Source organism: Balaenoptera musculus, chromosome 12 (genome assembly GCF_009873245.2).
Source record: "Balaenoptera musculus isolate JJ_BM4_2016_0621 chromosome 12, mBalMus1.pri.v3, whole genome shotgun sequence".
Classification (NCBI taxonomy): Eukaryota; Metazoa; Chordata; class Mammalia; order Artiodactyla; family Balaenopteridae; genus Balaenoptera; species Balaenoptera musculus.
This window is the reverse complement of record NC_045796.1, coordinates 33,580,204-33,597,866: the sequence shown is the minus strand read 5'-3', so window position 1 is coordinate 33,597,866 and position 17,663 is coordinate 33,580,204. Positions and strand designations below refer to the sequence as shown.

Below are 17,663 nucleotides of genomic sequence, written 5' to 3'. Positions count from 1 at the left end.
ATGAAAATTACCACCCACTGTGTAAAGTTCAAAAAGAAGCTTGGGGACTTCCCTGGTGGTGCAGTGGTTAAGAATCCGCCTGCCAATGCAGGGAACACAGGTTCGAGCCCTGGTCCGGGAAGATCTCACATGCCACAGAGCAGCTAAGCCCGTGCACCACAGCTACTGAGCCTGCGCCCTAGAGCCCACGAGCCACAACTACGGAGCCTGCGTGCTGCAGCTACTGAAGCCCGTGCACCTAGAGCCCGTGCTCTGCAACAAGAGAAGCCTGTGCACCACAATGAAGAGTAGCCCCTGCTCGTTGCAACTAGAGAAAGCCCGCACGCAGCAACGAAGACCCAATGCAGCCAAAATATTAATTAATTAATTAATTTTAAAAAAGAGGTTTGGTGAAGTTCAAGGACATAGTGACCATCTTCTACGCCAGGACTGGAGACTGCCTGAGGTGACAGGCATTAGGCACCACGAACTCAGCAGTTGGTCCCTTTAGCAGCCACCTATCTACAACCTAGCCTCCACCTAACCTATAGACCCTTCTAATAACCAGCTAGCCTCTCCTGTCAAAAGAGAAAGAAAAACTCACCAATAAACAAGAGCTGACAGGTACCTAGCAATAATCCAGGAAAAAATAATCCTCAGAAATTCCATTAGCAAAAATAAAATATTTTAGAAGTTACCAAATTGAAACACTTAATCATGTAGGCATTTTAAAAACTGAGATATTTAAAAGTAGACATCAATTTTTTTAACCGCATTTGAAATCACCTATATTGGTTACCTTTTTATAGAGACTATAACAATAAAAAGACTTCAGAATCTAGATATCATCACTCATTAACAGAACTTGAAAATATATACTTACTGTCCACAGAAGTTTTTGATACTTAATCAATAAGTGCATGATATGAGCTATCCCAGCTGCCATTACAAATTCTCGCTGTTCACCGGACTTCAAACCCAGTGTATGATACATGAAGAGATTCGGGGCCATGACCATTGCTACATTCATGACCGTCATCTTATTTTTCTCTTTATTGTCCACGACTCTTTGGAGAAATTCAAGCAGGGCCTGAAACAGAAGTAACGCTTTGAGATCTGTGTTATACATGAATATAAGAGATTAAGGCACTGCAGCATATGGGATTTTTATTTATTAAAAAAAATAAATAAGTTGTGCATAACCACAGTCAGCCAGCCACATCCAGTGGGCCTTGTCCTCAAAGGTGCTCCACTGGTTAACACACCCGGAGCTGGTGCTGTGTTTCCGCTGTGGACTATGGCCCTGGGGAATGAGGCAAGAGGACACACATCTGAGCTGGGCGGTGGGGAGAGGGATGGAGAAGGGTCAGACCGCCTGCCTATCAAAGCCATGGAGCACTGAAAAATAGTTTAAAATATCAAACGAGTATTCACTTGCTGCAGGAAGTGCTGTACTTTTATCTCTAAATATTAAAAAAAAAAAAATCCATTAAAAAGGCTCGTTCAGTCTCAGTTGTGTTTGTTTTAAGGGACTCAATAGCTGGCTGACTTGAAATCCAAAAAGAATGGAGACTGGGATGGGGAGGAGGGGAAATAGAGACAAAGAGAAGAGAATTTTTTTCAAAAAAATGAATGAACGAAAAGGAGCTTTTCACCAGAACAGGCTGGTTTATGCTCAGTTTGATGCCCCCCACTTCCCACCTCTATGGACAACACTTATGTGTCCTCTGAGCGCCCCTCCACAAAAGCCACGGCAGCTTGGATCACCCTCCTTCTGCTAGGGCATAAAGCTTTAAGTTCTTCTTTTGCCTTCTTTCTTGAATCAATTTTGGTCCAAAACATTAACAACAACAACTGCACAGATACTCAATGATCTCTACAGGCGAGACACTGTTTTAAGAACTTCATAGAGATCACCTCACTTAATCCTGACTGGAAATAGATGCCGTAATGATCCCCATCATACAGAGAAAACAGCGTCTAAGAGAATGGATGTAACTTACCAGAGGTCACAGAGCAAGCACATGGTGGAGAAGGAATTTAACTGCCTGTCTATCTGGCTTTGTTTCTGAACTCTTAACTAGTAAAAGAAGCAGGTTATCATACTTAGCTTAAAATTCCTACCTGAAAAAGTTCAAACAAACTACGCCAAAATGGAAAAATAAAAACAAAACAAAAGAACTGTGTTCATCTCTCACAGGATTTCAGGGGGAAAAAAATTCCTATAAGCTCTAACAGCTTGATCTTGAGTCCAGTTTAGCTACTATATAGACCCCTAAAAGTTTGAAACAAACTAAAGGCATAGCCTTACTATCTAACAATGAGATTTATGTATCTAATTTCTGGTCCAGTGCTCACAAAGTTAAACTGTAATCCAAGCATAAGATTATATAGAAACAATACCTTCTCAAATGAGGACAAAAGATTAATTGGTAAGGTTTGGAAAAAATATTTAATTTTGTTCCAAAGACCAGAATAATTATTCAGGGACCAGTGTATCTCTTTCTTTACAAGCATAAATTGCAGAGATTAGGTAATAAACCACTTAAATGTGGTGTACATAATGCAATAAAGTTATTTAAATATTACTATCAGGATATTAGAATATGTGTGTATATGTAGATACGAAACTAATAAAATGTTAACCTAGCCTTTGCTGAAAGAACTTCATCTTCGGATATATTGTCTCTTCATCTGATCTATAAGAACTGTCCTTTCTTAAAAGTATCTATCACCAGGACTTCCCTGGTGGTCCAGTGGTTAAGACTCTGTGCTTCCAATGCAGGCGGCACGGGTTTGATCCCTGGTCGGGGAACTAAGATCCCACGTGCCACGAGGTGTGGCAAAAAAAAAAAAAATGTATCTATCACCAGTCTGGTGTTATATAAGTATCACTGGACCCAGTCTCTGAAAACTCAGTTTGAGTCTTAGCACAGTTACTTATTAGCTATGTGTGATCTTAGGATAAACCTTTTGGTATCCCTGTTCTTTAAAGTCTTCTCATTCATAAAATGGGAATATTAATCTCCTAGCCTGCCAGGATTAAGCAAGAAAATGTATATAATGAACTTCCTAAAACTACAAAAAGGATAAACACATGCCAATAATTATATTAACATGAATTTCCCACTGATATCTTAACATTAGTCTTTGTTATTCCTCCAAGTCAAAGGTAGGTATGATCATTGGTCCAAATGCATGATAACCCAAGGTTAAAAAAAAATCTTGGTCAAGCAACTTGCCTAAAGACACCTGTTGCTCTAGACTTAAACCAGGACATGGGATTTAACATGGTCCCTCCAAACCCTTAGATATGCTGTAGAAATAGTCTACACAAGTCAGGCACATGATCCCGTCCCTCCAAATGGCAACGGAAAAAGCGGCAATAGGACTGGAAAAATTGAGGAAGTTCACATTAAGCTTCCTGAAATTACCTTGTGATGAAGTTTCCCTTCTCTTTTAGAGAACTAAATTTAGATGGTTTATTCTCTTATATATGGTATACTTGTTTTGGTGTTTCTGTTATTAGAAATCTTGTTCGAAACCTTCATCAGAGCTGCCTAATTAAGCTACTAAAGCTTAAGTAAATTAGTAAAATTACTTGTTTGGCATTTTCCAATTTTTTACCCCAAGAAACTATTTTCCACCTTATTTATACAATTGTGCTCCCAGTAACCTTACATGCTAAAATTAAAACTACTTTAAAATTTTAAAAAGTACACTTTTAAACAGATTTTGTCTTAAAAGAATGTTCCTGGGACTTTAAAGGCAAAATCCAAGAACGAGTTCTAGACCAACCTCGCCCAATAGTAACCATATCGAAATAAGCGTTTCCTCCCACAATTATTTGAACTCATTTGAATGCAGGCATATTTTATGTAAATCATGTCTTTCAATTTCTACCTTATATTGGTCATTCACAGGGCCATCACACAGACAGGCACCTTTATGTGAAAAAGAAAAAGATGGATTAAACTCTTCTTTCTAGGTAGTTGATGCCCTGTGTCAAGGGCACGGCTGGCAAGCAGGGAACAGACTGAAAATCGGTCCCCGCTTCATCCTGGGCCAGATGTCCTTATTTCAGCCACAGTCTACACACCCACGCCCAGCAGCCCTGGTCACACAGTGTTTGAATGCAACCCTTTCTGGAGTTGGCCTCTGTCTCCAAAACCAAACCAAACCAAACCAAACATAACCTGCCTTCTCAGTTATTCATTCAGTTAATCAGTGAAGCGAAAGATTATTTTCTGACTTAGTAAAGGGACTAACTAACTCTTTGGAAGTTCTCCTGCAGCAATGCAGTGTTTTTATTCCAGCAATCCTCATCAACTGCTTCAGCCAGAAAAGTTGAGTATTAACATTCATTCCATGGGCATGGAATTCGCTCACCTAGCTTCAGTTCAGGGAGTCTTAATGAGGTACAGAAAGACATTTCCAAGATTTACCAACTGGTGGTTTTGTTTTCTTGACAGGAAATTTTTTGACATGATTTTTTTTTTGTTTTAAATAGAAAGAACCATAGGGGGTAAATGGGCAAGGGTTTCACCCTTACCTGTATAAAAACAATTTTTTTAAGGCAACAACAAAACATAAGGGAGATGCTCTTTCTAAATTATATTTAAAAAATTTTTCTTTTTCTTTTATAAAAGTTTATAATTAAACCTTTTCTAACTACTCTATAAATGGTTGCATTAAGGAAAATTAATCAATGTGGAACAATCCACTATTATGAAAGCCTCTGACAATACGTAGTAAACGGTATTTAATCATATGAATATCAGACCAAATCACTTTGAAATGATGATATAAATCAGAAACTCAGGGTAATCCATTAGAGAAATAACTAGAATTTATTTGAGTTGGTCTATCTTTTGGCTAACCAAACATTTCAAAATCATCATTATAACATTTCAAACTCTACTGCTTGGAACTACAAACAAATGTAACCTTTTTAGGCAACAGTGGGCTATATTTGATGAGCCTTAGGATTTTCTTTTTAAACATTCAATTTTCACCTTACTAGTATATGCTCACCAGATAAAATCTGCAAAATGCAGGAAAATAGAAAGAAGAAAAAACCAAAATGCACCCATGTTTTTATTAACAAATGAACCTCAATCACCTGTTTTGGTAGAAGAAATGTTATAATTGAAAAAAAATCCAAAAAAATCAAAAAAACGCCTAATGATACTATTAACATGACTAAGCTGGTTAATAAATTAATAAAGAGTTAAAGACTTTCACCATCTGCCCTTAAAAATAGGTCTTTTCCTTATAGACAACTGCTAACACCTCCACGATAACATCATTTTGTTTTGCCACAAATAACGAAAAATTACTCTGTTTAGTTCTGAGGGATATTTAACATAAATGAATCCAGCTGACCTTGAGCGTGTCTCTGTTTGCATCGGGCAAGAGGATGACGAGAAGGTTCAAAGCCTGTAGTTGTTGCTTCTTGGTTGGAAGATCTGCAGACAGATTAAATACATCTGAACGCTTGTCTTTACCAAAACATTTCTCTTTACTTTCTTTTTCCGTTTTGTAAGAAAAAAGTTTTTCGGCATAAACATCACTGTGAGATGTGAGACACAATGCCTGAGCCGCAAGCCTTGTTGGGAGCGTGTCTGGGGGAGATAAGGAGAAGCAGCTGTTGCTATAGAGCTTTCTCTCTCTCAGAATGCTCACTTCCAACTATGAGTGTATGACGGGCAGCCTTATGTTTGCAGACGCACAACAGTGCTTTGGAAATAATTTTAACTTCCGCGTGATAATTATTCCCCAGTGTAAAGACATAGGAGATCAGACCTTCTATGATATGGTGTCAGGGTGGACCCGCAACAGTGAAGTTTGTTTGGTATAATGGTGAGTGAACAAATTACGTGGTGTAAGTGGTAAGAGTCCATCGATTCCAGCAGGAATATGTAAAACAGAGCCTGGAACACAATAGGTGTTCAATAAATGTTTGTGGAATGAATTAGAAGACCAACCAGCAATGAAAGAGTTGAAGAGGTACATTATTTTCATTGATACCTCTTATTTTCAGTAGCCCTTACCCCATTAGGTAATACGCATGGATATCTGCAATCATTCCGGCATTTGTTTTTCAGGTATAAATTTGGTCCTTTGATCCACATCCAAGGAATATATATGCAAAATAGCACAACTTAACCATTAAAAAAAATATTTTAAACAGATGATTTCAGTCACGTTTCCCTAAAAATTCTGAATAAATGCTATGATATGAGATAACCCATGGGAAACATCTCAATATGACATGCTTTAAGAATAGCCTGGAACATAATGGAATAACATTCAGCCATTTAAAAAAAGTGAAATCTTGCCATCTGCAACAACATGGATGAAACTTGAGTGGATTATGCTAAGAGAAATAAGATGGAGAAAGACAAATACCCTATGATCTCACTTATATGTGGAATGTAAAACAAAAACAAAAACAAAGACAAAAACAAAACAGCTCCCAGATACAGAGAATAGATTGGTGGAACAACCTGAACCACCATAGGTAGTGGGGATCGGGGGAAATGGGTGAAGGGAGTCAAAAGGTACAAACTTCCAGTTATAAAATAAATAAGTCCTGGGGAAATAATGTACAGCATGGCAACTATAGTTAATAACACTATATTGCATATTTGAAAGTTACTAAGAGTAGATCTTAAAAGTTCTCATCACAAGCAAAAATTTTTCTGTAATTATGTATGGTGACAGATGTTAAGTAGACATATAATGATGATCATTTTGCAATATATACAAATATCGAATCATTACACTGTACGTATGAAACTAATATAATATCGTATGTCAATTATACCTCAGTTAAAAATAAAAGAATAGCCTGGAACAGTTCTGGTTGACACTTTAGTTCGGCATAATCATTAATAGTGCCTCCCTTTCCCTCTCAAAAGTGGTCCAATTTGGAACTTAAAGTATGGTTTGGTCACTAGAATGTGGTGACAGCATTCTTCCTTTTTTGATGGTCTCTATGACTAAAAGGTGTAATTATGCCAGTATAAGTACCTCATCAGCTCTCTCCGTTCACTGGAAAGGAATTGAGACCTACTCGAGACATTAATTTGGAGCTTGCCTAAGACCACAAACTGGAAAGTTGCCCCCTAACCAATGAGGCAGCCAAATGATTTGTTCCATGTTTCTGCATGACAATTTCAGAAGTTAATTTTTCAGGAAATAATCACAGACTCTGCCGTATCTCCTTGTGCTTTTAGGATAACTGTTAATCCACAGCTTCTCCAGTAAGTGTTGCTTTTAACACTTGGAAAGAAAAATGTACCACAGAGCTTACGTGATTCATCCTATTAAAAAAGAAGTGTGAAGTTTCCAGGTTTTAACACGAAAATATGTATATTGTATTGCTTAAAGGGCATGCAATTAATCCGTACCCAAAGAGAACATTCTATTATCTATTTACTCAGAGATGTATATTTATAAAAGTAAAGGAAAACATCATGTGCCATCTGAGTACTCGCTGACATCGGTGAGTAAAGATGTCTATCCAAATATATCTTTGCGATGCAAAATAGCATTACAGCAATTAATATGGATGGCACCAGCACAAGGACTGCTTCAGAGAGGGATGGCACTTACTCTGGACAGCCTGAAAGGCTTTGAGATATTCTACACTGAGCAGTGGCTGGGGCAGCTCCCGGATGAACAGCTTCAGCAGGCTGGCGGCATCATGCTGCTTAACACTTTCCCAATTAAAAGTCCCTTCATAAAACTTTGCTTCCAGTTCCTGGCAAAGACTCTGAAAGGCAGAAGGGAGAGAGAAAAAAAAATTACCGGTAAGTGCATGTTTTTTTTTTCCTGCTGAGACTGATACACTTCCCACTTTATAAGAGGTTCTACTCTTTTGAAAAGACATCTGAAAATACTAAAGGCCAACACTTCTCTAGTACTCAGAAAAATACTACTCCTCCCACCCCAAGTGTACTTCACCAATGAAAATGATACCTAAGGCCCAAAATTCTGAAACTTTACACATTTTCCTAGACATGCAACAAACCTTAAGCAGTAAAGGCTGAATTAAAAGATTAGTTAAAATAGCCTTTACATTTTGGGGCTTTACTTAGATACTATACTTTTTCACCAACTTTTAAAAAATCATTAAGAAAACAAGTCTTGGGCTTCCCTGGTGGCGCAGTGGTTGAGAATCTGCCTGCCAATGCAGGGGACACGGGTTCGAGCCCTGGTCTGGGAAGATCCCACATGCCGCGGAGCAACTAGGCCCGTGAGCCACAACTACTGAGCCTGCGCGTCTGGAGCCTGTGCTCCGCAACGAGAGAGGCCGCGATGGTGAGAGGCCCGCGCACCGCGATGAAGAGTGGCCCCCGCTTGCCACAACTAGAGAAAGCCCTCGCACAGAAACGAAGACCCAACACAGCCAAAAATAAATAAATAAATAAATAATTAACTTAGTTTAAAAAAAAAAAAAAGCATTCCTCACAATTCCAGCCCTCACACATTATTCTCTCTAAAAAAAAAAAAAAAAAAAAAAAGGAAACAAGTCTATGTTTTAAATTATTTAGAAGCACATTACATAACAAAATACATAAATCAATCTCTGGACCTAAAGCAGAAGGCCACCTCTGATTAGTCACCTCTGGGAAATGGAAAACCAAATTCTATAGCAAATGAGGCACGAAAATACATCAGTATACCTGTCTTAAATGCACAGGCTGTCAGTGACCCAGCCATGCTGCTGCCAGCTGCCAAAAGCAGCTGGAGTCCTTGCAGAATTAGAAATACCTAGTTCATTTACCTCAGGACTCTACAAAATTTGCCAAATTATTAATAATAAATCAATTTAGTTTCATAATTACTATCTTCTATATGCTTTTTCACTGTGGCATAACTCCTATTATGTTAGAAATCCTTCCAAGTTTCTGTCACTTCCTTCTAATATTTGAAACTGTTCTCCCAAGGAACATTCTTTGTTTTTCCTGTAAGGTAAATTTATTACGCTTTCCCTTCCCAACACAATTCCATCCTCTACCCCAATTACTTTTGTAATTGGTGAAATACAAAAGGTGAACCCAGAAATTGGGGGTAGGGGAAAGAAAGTTGGAAGGAGAGAGGGATGCGAGAAGGTGCGGGGGGAGGGAGGGAAGGAAGAAAGGAAAGGAGAGAAGGCCTGAGGAAGAGGGAGAAGGGGAAACGGGGAGAGAGAAGGAAGGAGAGGGAAAAGAGGAAAGAGAAGGGAAGGGGAAGGAGAGGAGGACAGAGGCGGAGGGGAGAGGGGGAGGGAGGGAGGAGAGTCCAAGAAATGTGGTGGGGAGGGGAGAAGAAAGACAACCCAAAATTTTGCACATTTTCTTTAAATTATTTATAACAGACCAGCTGCTGCATCATTCAGTCTGTGACAAGAGGCTGTGTTGAAGAGTTGAGCCAGATGAATCCACTTAAACGACTTTCTAAGAAAGTACATGTAGTTGAACTCATCCCTCTGCCAGCTATCTGGTCAAAATGTAAAATCCGCATCATATCCACTCTTGTATGGCAAAGTAAACGTGCTTATGACTCTTGTGAGTTGGCCGTTGCATTCTGCTAATGTGGGCCGTGAACAGTGACCTGAGAGGCGGTATTCTTGCTGAGATGGGTAATATGAAGTCACGTTACTGGTTTCTGAGGGACTCTTGCTCTGTAAGAGAATGTACTTCTCAACAGAACTCGTCTCCCAATCACACACAACGTCCCTGATAGACTGGTGGTGAAACTGCCGCAGGTATCAGCAAATGAAGTGAGACAGTGGCCATGTATAAAACTTACAAGAGCACCAAAACAGTTTCAGGAACCTCTGTGCACCAGGACAGCAGACCCAGGGGACACAAGCTGAATGACATTTGTGAGCAGGGTATATATCAGGTTACTCAAATCCTATTAAACTGAGATCACTAGGTAGTAAGAGGCAAGTAGGCTGAAACTGTCCGCCTAAATTGAGGAAGCTTATTGAAATCAGCAGGTGATGCAAACTGTGAAACCTATGAACAGTAATCCAGTCCTGGACGCATCACAGCCACAGTCACAGGCAAGGAGAGTGTACAACCACCAAGAGTCATTTCTTCCCGATCCAGCTCTAAAGATGTCATACCCAATATATCTTAAGGAAATCAACAGAGAATATCTCTTCCCCCATCCTATTTCTTCTTGGATTTACAAATTCAGGACGACGAAATATTGGATGTGGGCAGCAATGAGTGTTATCTTTTTAGAGCTGGAGCTGAATTTGGAGGATAAGGGTAAAGGAGGTTGTTAATGACCACTGACCAAAAATTCTCCCCGGATAAATTTTCCAGATAGAGCTACAATTCCAAGTATGCGGCCCCTGTACAATGCAAAACCCTGAGGAGGCGTACGAAGTATGCATCATCTGTAGGGTAATTCTACTTGTACCATGCATTCACTGGATACTTTATTCCCTAGCACAGGAGCTGGGGAGCAGAGAAAGGAGGAAGGTATACCACATCCATGGACAGTGGGAAGGAAATGTCATCTTGAGAGAAAAGAAAGCAGGGGAGGGAGATAGGGGACTCCAATTGGGAAGGCTGGGAATGCCCCTGCGTCTTTCACAAGCCGGACCCAGGCTACCCTTGGATCCAGTGAGCCAAAGAACTGTAACAGTCAGAAGAGTGGTTTAGACAGTCTCATTTTGCCAGCTCACTAAGACTGATAATGCAGGGGGACTAATGTCAAGTCTCCTACTCTGCTCACCTGGCGGAGTTTATCATCCTGCCCTTTAAAAAAAAAAAAAACAATTCAATTGCTGTTACTCATGCTGACTAAAGCTGTCACCAGCCCACTCTGAATATTTTGACTCACCATGTTCTCTTTTCATCAGAAGGACAGAACTACCCTTGTCTTTTGCTTGTTTACTTTAGTTCCTATTTTATGTCTGCACAGTAGAGAGATTAAAATCATTTGTCTCTTTATTTATCACAGTAATATTACAGGTAATAGCGTGATTTTGAAAAAAAAAAATCAAAACTTACAAAAATCAGAAGAGCCTGTAGAAAAACTAAATATAAACTGAATGTTAAGAGGGTTTTGGTCTATTTTGTCTTCTAAAATGGGAAGAAGGGGCAGGGAGGACAAGTTGGCTTTTAAATACAAAAATATAATTAAACAAACAAGTTTTAGATGAGTAGAACCAAGAAATTACCTTGATTCGAACGGCAGCTCCAGGTATCCTTAAGAGGCCTTCGGTTTCCAAACCTCCCTCTTCAATGCGAGAAATCAGCTGTGTATAAACAGAAGAACGTTCTGAGTTTGGCATTCTTAACAGGTACAATCCCAAATTTAACATCTATTTCATATATAAATAAAGGAAAACTGATTACAGTGACATGTAAACTGGATTTCACGAAGTTTTGAATGCTATTGCACTACCACTACCCATCCTTTAAGCCAATGCATCCCAACACTTTAGTCGTAATTTAGAAAAAGTTGGGTCCTTTGGAAGAAAAGTGTATAATTTCACACAACAGCTGTGCTATCCCAAACAGACACTGACCCACGTTCATTGTTTCAAAGCAACTAAGACCATGCATTTCTTCTGCTTTTTCAGAAACACACGTTCTGCAATCAAATAAATCTTATGAAATTCTAGTATTTGCCTATTTACATCCCTTTTTTAGTTTGTTCAAAGAAAGAATTATTTATGAATGAAGGAAAAAACTGCTTGCAAATATTCCTTTTTAGGCTTTAAGCTTTTGGTGGTACACTTAAATTAAAAAAACAGTTCTTGTATAGGGCTTCTAAATCATAGCCGATGCCTGATGGATACATACAGATCTCTCTATCTCCAGAACCCCATTAAAATAACAAAGGTTGTTTGTTTGTTTGTTTTAAAATAAAGCAGAAACACACAAGAAGAGGCAAATGGAGAAAATACAATGGCATAACACTGGACGCCAGGAAGATAATAAAAGAAGTGGTCAGTTTCTTGGCAGACTTCCAACTGGAACGTGCATTCCCTGGGCAGTACACAAAGGCTTTTTAGGGGGCACTCTGCTATTTTAAAGAAATCAATTTCTTTGTCCTCAGTTTAAATATAGCATTTCCTAGCATCATATAGGTTTTCCTTCCTATCACCCATTCCCCTCCTTTCACAATTGCCTTCTTCAGAAAGACAAACCTACTCTTCACTCAGCCCCAAACTTACTATAATACTCTCTGCATAGTCTAAGGCATAAAATCTTCCAGAGTGCCAAAATAATGTAAAATTTTAATTTTTTTTTTTTTTTCAGGAAAACCTCCTTTAATGATTTACCAAGGCTCTTCCAGCACGTAGGCACTGGAAGACAGGGCAATTTTTCTTTAATGACCCCACCTCTTCTATCCCTGGATTATGGCCAAAGAATGCACTGATCTTGAGGGAGTCAGGTAAGAATAAAGCAAAGGGTAGTCTCAAAATTCTCCCAAAGATTTATTATTAACTGAAAAAAGAAGCATCTTTGACCAAAGCAGTACATGATTTTAAAATATTCAATTGGAATGATTTCTAAGACATTTTTCAAGTTACACTGGATAAAAACCCACAGCAAAAATCTTTACATAAATTATTTTAGATTAAATGAGCATTATTTAATAAAGTATTTAAAACCAAATTTATCAAAAAATACAAAGCAACATTTATTCAGTGTACATGTAATTTTTGTTTTATTTCATCTTATAAAATGTTCTATTAACAAAAAATAAAATTGTATGCTAGCTAGTAGCTGGACCAAATTAGTTTTTAGCAGTATATGAATTTTGCTTTTATTAAATACACAGGAAAATTTGATGATTTCTAAATAACTGAATGAGAGTAATTTCTGCATTCTTATATTTGAATTCTTTTTATTAGTCTCTAATGCTGAATACCAGCACTCAATAGATATATATATATATACATTGTCTGAAGGAATGCCAGGTGTTTTCTCATATTTCTCACTTTGAAAATAACATATTTTTTGCTACCACATTATATTGCCATTGTTAAAATATAAATAATGCTTTACAGCTTTCCTTTTACTTTCAAGACTTAAAAATGGAGAATAATGATCTATATATTTTAATATAATGATCTATATATTTTAATCATGCTGCTTTTAGTAATTTATCTTATAAGATACACTGTAAAATTTATCAGTAATGTTCATAGGTTTTCCCCAAATAGATAATACATACTTATATGAATTTATGAACTAATGAATATGAAGTCAGACATTTTTGATACAAAGTATCTTTGATTTGGCTGATTAGTTTGATGGTGAAAATAGGATTTGCTAATTTGGCAGAATTTTGCCATAGATAAAAATTAAGAATATTTCTATTTCCCCAACCCTTTCTGAGAATATGGTTTAAACAATGTGCCTCTAAGTAGGGAAAAAAAGAAACAGATACAATTTACAGATATTAGATAAGCTTTGTTAAAGCCCTTTTGAGATATATTTCTCAATAACTGAGAAAATGTAATCCTCTAAAGAATGGTAATAAGAATTTTTGCAAATCAGTGGTTTCCAATTCTTTCCTTTCTACAAAATTAATGGAATACCTAATTGAGTTGTCAGCTGATAAATCAAAAAATATTTTTCATGATAGATCACTGATTCTTTTGCTTATAATTCAGAGGGAATGCCAACAGATGAGTGTTATCTAATAGAAAACTCTGTATGTTCCCTTTTATTTTTTATATGAACCAAAAACCTTTAAGGCTCTTATCCAATGACTTCAAACTGGTGGGCAGTCTGAGTCTCCAGAATGTTGAAGCGACCAAAAATGTAAAATAACTAACTAACTAAATAAATAAATACGAAAACAATTTCAAGAGAAAATGATAAGGGGCTGGATGCAATCTTGGGCCTGATCAGGAGGCAACACTGACTTCTGTTAAGACCAAAGCTTATTCTTCGCTGATGTGACAGTGAATCTGATGTGTCAACTTGGCTGGGCTACAGTGCCCGGTTGTCGAATACCAGTCAAACACCAGTCTAGATGTTGCTGTGAAGGTATTTTTAGATGTGATTAACATTTAATCAGTAGACTTTGAGTAAAGCAAACTACTTTCCATAACGTGGGTGGGCCTCACCCAGTCAGCTGAAGACTGTAAGAACACAGACTGAGGTTCCCCAAAGAAGAAGCAATTCTGCCTCAAGACTGTAACACAGAAACCCTGCACGAGTCTCCAGCCTGCAGGTTCTGGACTCGACACTGAAACATTAACCCTTGCCCGTGTTTCCAGCCTGCTGGCCTGCTCTACATAATTCAGACTTGCCAGGTCCCACAACTACAGAACTCAATTCTTTAAGATAAATCTCTCTAGACAGATAGATAGACAGACAGACAGATAGATAGATAGATAGAGATAAAATCTCCTATTGGTTCTGTTTCTCTGGAGAACCCAAATACACTTGGAAAGGATCCCGCTGAGATCCCTGCTTTGTCCATGTGTATAAGTAACTCACACCTTTTACTGCCATTAAAAGAATTTGAATATATGGCCTACGTTTGTTAGCATCTCTCTGTTTTCACAGACACCGCTGACAACTATCCACACAGACAAAGGTTCTGCGGGCAATGACTGGCAGAAGCTGGTGAGTAGAACAAGCTGTGTAGAACAAAGTCCATCAGGAGAAACACTGAGACACAGGTTCGGATGTAATGGTGAATATGAGGGATGAAGAAGTCAGAGCTTAGTACGTAAGACAGTAAATGACTAGCTTGGAATAATAGAAGAATTAGTGCCAGGTAGATTGAGCTTGAGTATTGAATGAGTTTGTTGAGCCAAACAACTGTGAAAGTTCCCAATGCCATTCTTGCTACCCCAGAACTTTCAGGAACTGTGAGATGTCTGGGCTGTTGCAAAAATCCGCATCTTGGGTAGCCCATAACTGATTTGACCTACCTTCCTCATGGGCATTCTCTGTCTTTTATCAAATGTAATCTGTGTTTCTAAACAGTGATGGCTCAGAGGTTAGACTGAAGTTTTTATATTGTCATAGATAACTGTCTTATGAATAACTGAGTGTTGACTACACAAGTGAATTCATAGTTTAGCAATCATTTTCTAATTCTACTTTATGGTTTCTTTGCCTACTTTCGAAGTAGGCACTAGTAAATTAAATTGGACATCCTCATTGTAAATAGGAAAGCTTAGAAAATACATACAGGCGTGAAATATTCATGAGGATTCAATTCCCTAGAAATTTACCAGCAGTTCCCACTCCTATGTATTATAGAACTGAAATCTCAATTATACAAAGCCAGCTAATATAAGACAGAAAAATGATGTCAGGTAATCACAGTTACAAGTAATAACACTGAAACCATCACCATGAAATAAAAATTATAAGCCCTTGAAACAATTTGTTTCCTGAATAGAAAAATCAAAGTATAAAATAAAAGAGCATATCAACTGGAAAACTATATTATAATAGTATGAATGCAAAAAGAAGAAAAAAACAAAAACAAAACACTATTAGCTCAAGTATGTTCTCTCTATGCTGACCCATTCAGGTCTACTTACTTTTTGAAATATCAAGGGTATTCGAGTTCCTGGTACTTTCTTCTGATCTTGTTCTAACAGTACTGTCAATGGAACACAAAGAAGGCCAGAATCTGCAACAGAAAAATAAAATTTCTTCACTCTCATCAACCTATAAAATATTAATGCAAAAATGTTAAGGCTTCAGATTCCTGATATTGTCACTCGATCCAACAGCTATTTATTGAGCACCTAAGTGAATGACTGAGTGACACTGTCTACCAATTAGGTGAACACAACCTAATTGGAAAATTCTGGCCCTGCCTTATAAAGCAATCTAGCAAGTAAAGACCACTAAACAAATGATTACAAATCATCACCAAAATAATTAGAAAAGTATAAACTGTTACATATGAGAAATAGAGTGCTGTGGGAATATGCAAAATATGCAAATAATTTACTAAATGTAATCAAATTAAAAGTTCTGGCTTAAAACAAATATCACTCATCTCTGACATTCAATATTCTATTGAATACAATACAGCAAAATATAAATATTTGCTTTTTGAGAAATCAGCCAACATTATGAGCTTGTTCTACAAATGTTTTCCTTTAGAAAATATAGTAGATACTTGGTCTTTGTGAATTTAAATTTGTAGTTTTATATATTTGGGAATAACTCCAGAAGAAATGACAGGTAATAAGTTATAATTTTTCTAAATTAAAATCATATGCCTTCAGTCTGATGTGAGCATAGCTTCTCCCCAGAACCTCCTACCCCACGCCCATCACTGAGTGAATAGTTAGCTCAGAAGTGTAACACACATTATCAGGAGAGATATAAATCATTTGTGAACACGGAACGGGGGATTATCCTGTGATGTGAAAACAGACATTGGAAACTGTGACACTCAATAGAGATGACCTTCAGCAGAATGCTAGTAACCCAGTAAACAACTTTTAGTTTAGGAACTAAGAAAAGTGTGACCTTTAAGAATGTCAAAAGTCTACTTTATAAGATAAATATCTTAGATAAAATACAAAAATATAAAAAAGATGGAAAGAAAATCTATTATATTAATAGTGATACTTTTAATGAGAATGGCTTAATATTTCTCTCTGCTAGGAGACAAGTCTAAAACATAAAATTAAAAGACCTCTTTAAGCCACTTTTAAAGTCTTGAACACTGAGTCACAACTATTTAAATTATATTTCTATTTTGTATCTGGAGAAGACTTTGTGATGAGCTTCTGAAAAAGCATCTGAAGTCTTCATTATCTATAATGGACTTGTGGAAAACCAGAAGAACTGTTTGACTCAGAAATTCACCATCCCGAGCCTTAAGCTAAAATACTCACTCAAAGGAACAGAACACAGAATGAGGTCTTCTGGGGCCCAGCATGGGAGAGAGGACCTGAAGGGAAGGTACACTTCAATCCTACAGAGGAATTGCCTCTAAAACTTAAAGCAGGTGAATACTTGTCTTTGCTATCGTTACCATAGCAACTCAATAATCTCCATTCTTGGTTTCTCTGTAAGAGATACCTTTAAAGTTAAATGAGATGTCAGAGATTCCTAAACAGAAAAGCTTTGTCAATAGAAAATTATCTGGATTTTCAGACAAATAAAATCTTGGAAAAAACAGAAACTGAGGCGGTGTCTGTTCTCTATCATATTATAAAAAATAAAGTCTATTTACATAATGCGTAAAGCAAGCTGCTTACAAAGGAAAAAAGAACTACACATACCTGTGAGAAGCACAATTTAGCGATATTGTGTGCCACAGTCGCATTATTTTCTTAATAGAGGGAAGAATATTTTTTGCAGAATAGTTAAAAGTAGAATGCAAATGAACAAAGGGACAGACTACTAACTGCCTATGTATTTGCCATCAAATAAGTAAGCAAAAGTAATTGATCAGGATTAACCATCTTAAAGTCATTTTTCAAGATCCAGTTTTAGAAATAAGTAAGTGTATGTACCAGATGTTTTTAAATACAGTTTTCAAAGGAGAGAGCATTTGAGTTAAGAATCCTTGATTCAGAATTTCCTTCTATGATAATTAAATATTTGATTATGTCTTTATTTTCTATAATCAAGGAGACAGTGTATTTTTATCAAGTTACAAAAATTTTGAAGGGAATGTTTTAGAATCTGAACTTTAGATGTATTCATGTGTTGGTTTAT

The 17,663-nt window shown here is 37.3% G+C and overlaps 1 protein-coding gene across 2 annotated transcripts in view; it reads right to left on the bottom strand.

Moving 5' to 3' along the window:
* The window catches only part of ARHGAP18 (Rho GTPase activating protein 18), a 126,464-nt gene that overhangs the window by 18,315 nt on the left and 90,486 nt on the right, over positions 1 to 17,663 (bottom strand). For both annotated transcript variants that reach the window (XM_036871999.1, XM_036872000.1), the window contains exons 7-11: positions 15,518 to 15,609; positions 11,171 to 11,248; positions 7,600 to 7,759; positions 5,365 to 5,447; positions 863 to 1,069 (exon numbers count right to left, since the gene is read on the bottom strand). In XM_036871999.1, coding sequence (XP_036727894.1) covers positions 863 to 1,069; positions 5,365 to 5,447; positions 7,600 to 7,759; positions 11,171 to 11,248; positions 15,518 to 15,609 — 620 coding nt within the window. The remainder of the gene's footprint in view (positions 1 to 862; positions 1,070 to 5,364; positions 5,448 to 7,599; positions 7,760 to 11,170; positions 11,249 to 15,517; positions 15,610 to 17,663) is intronic.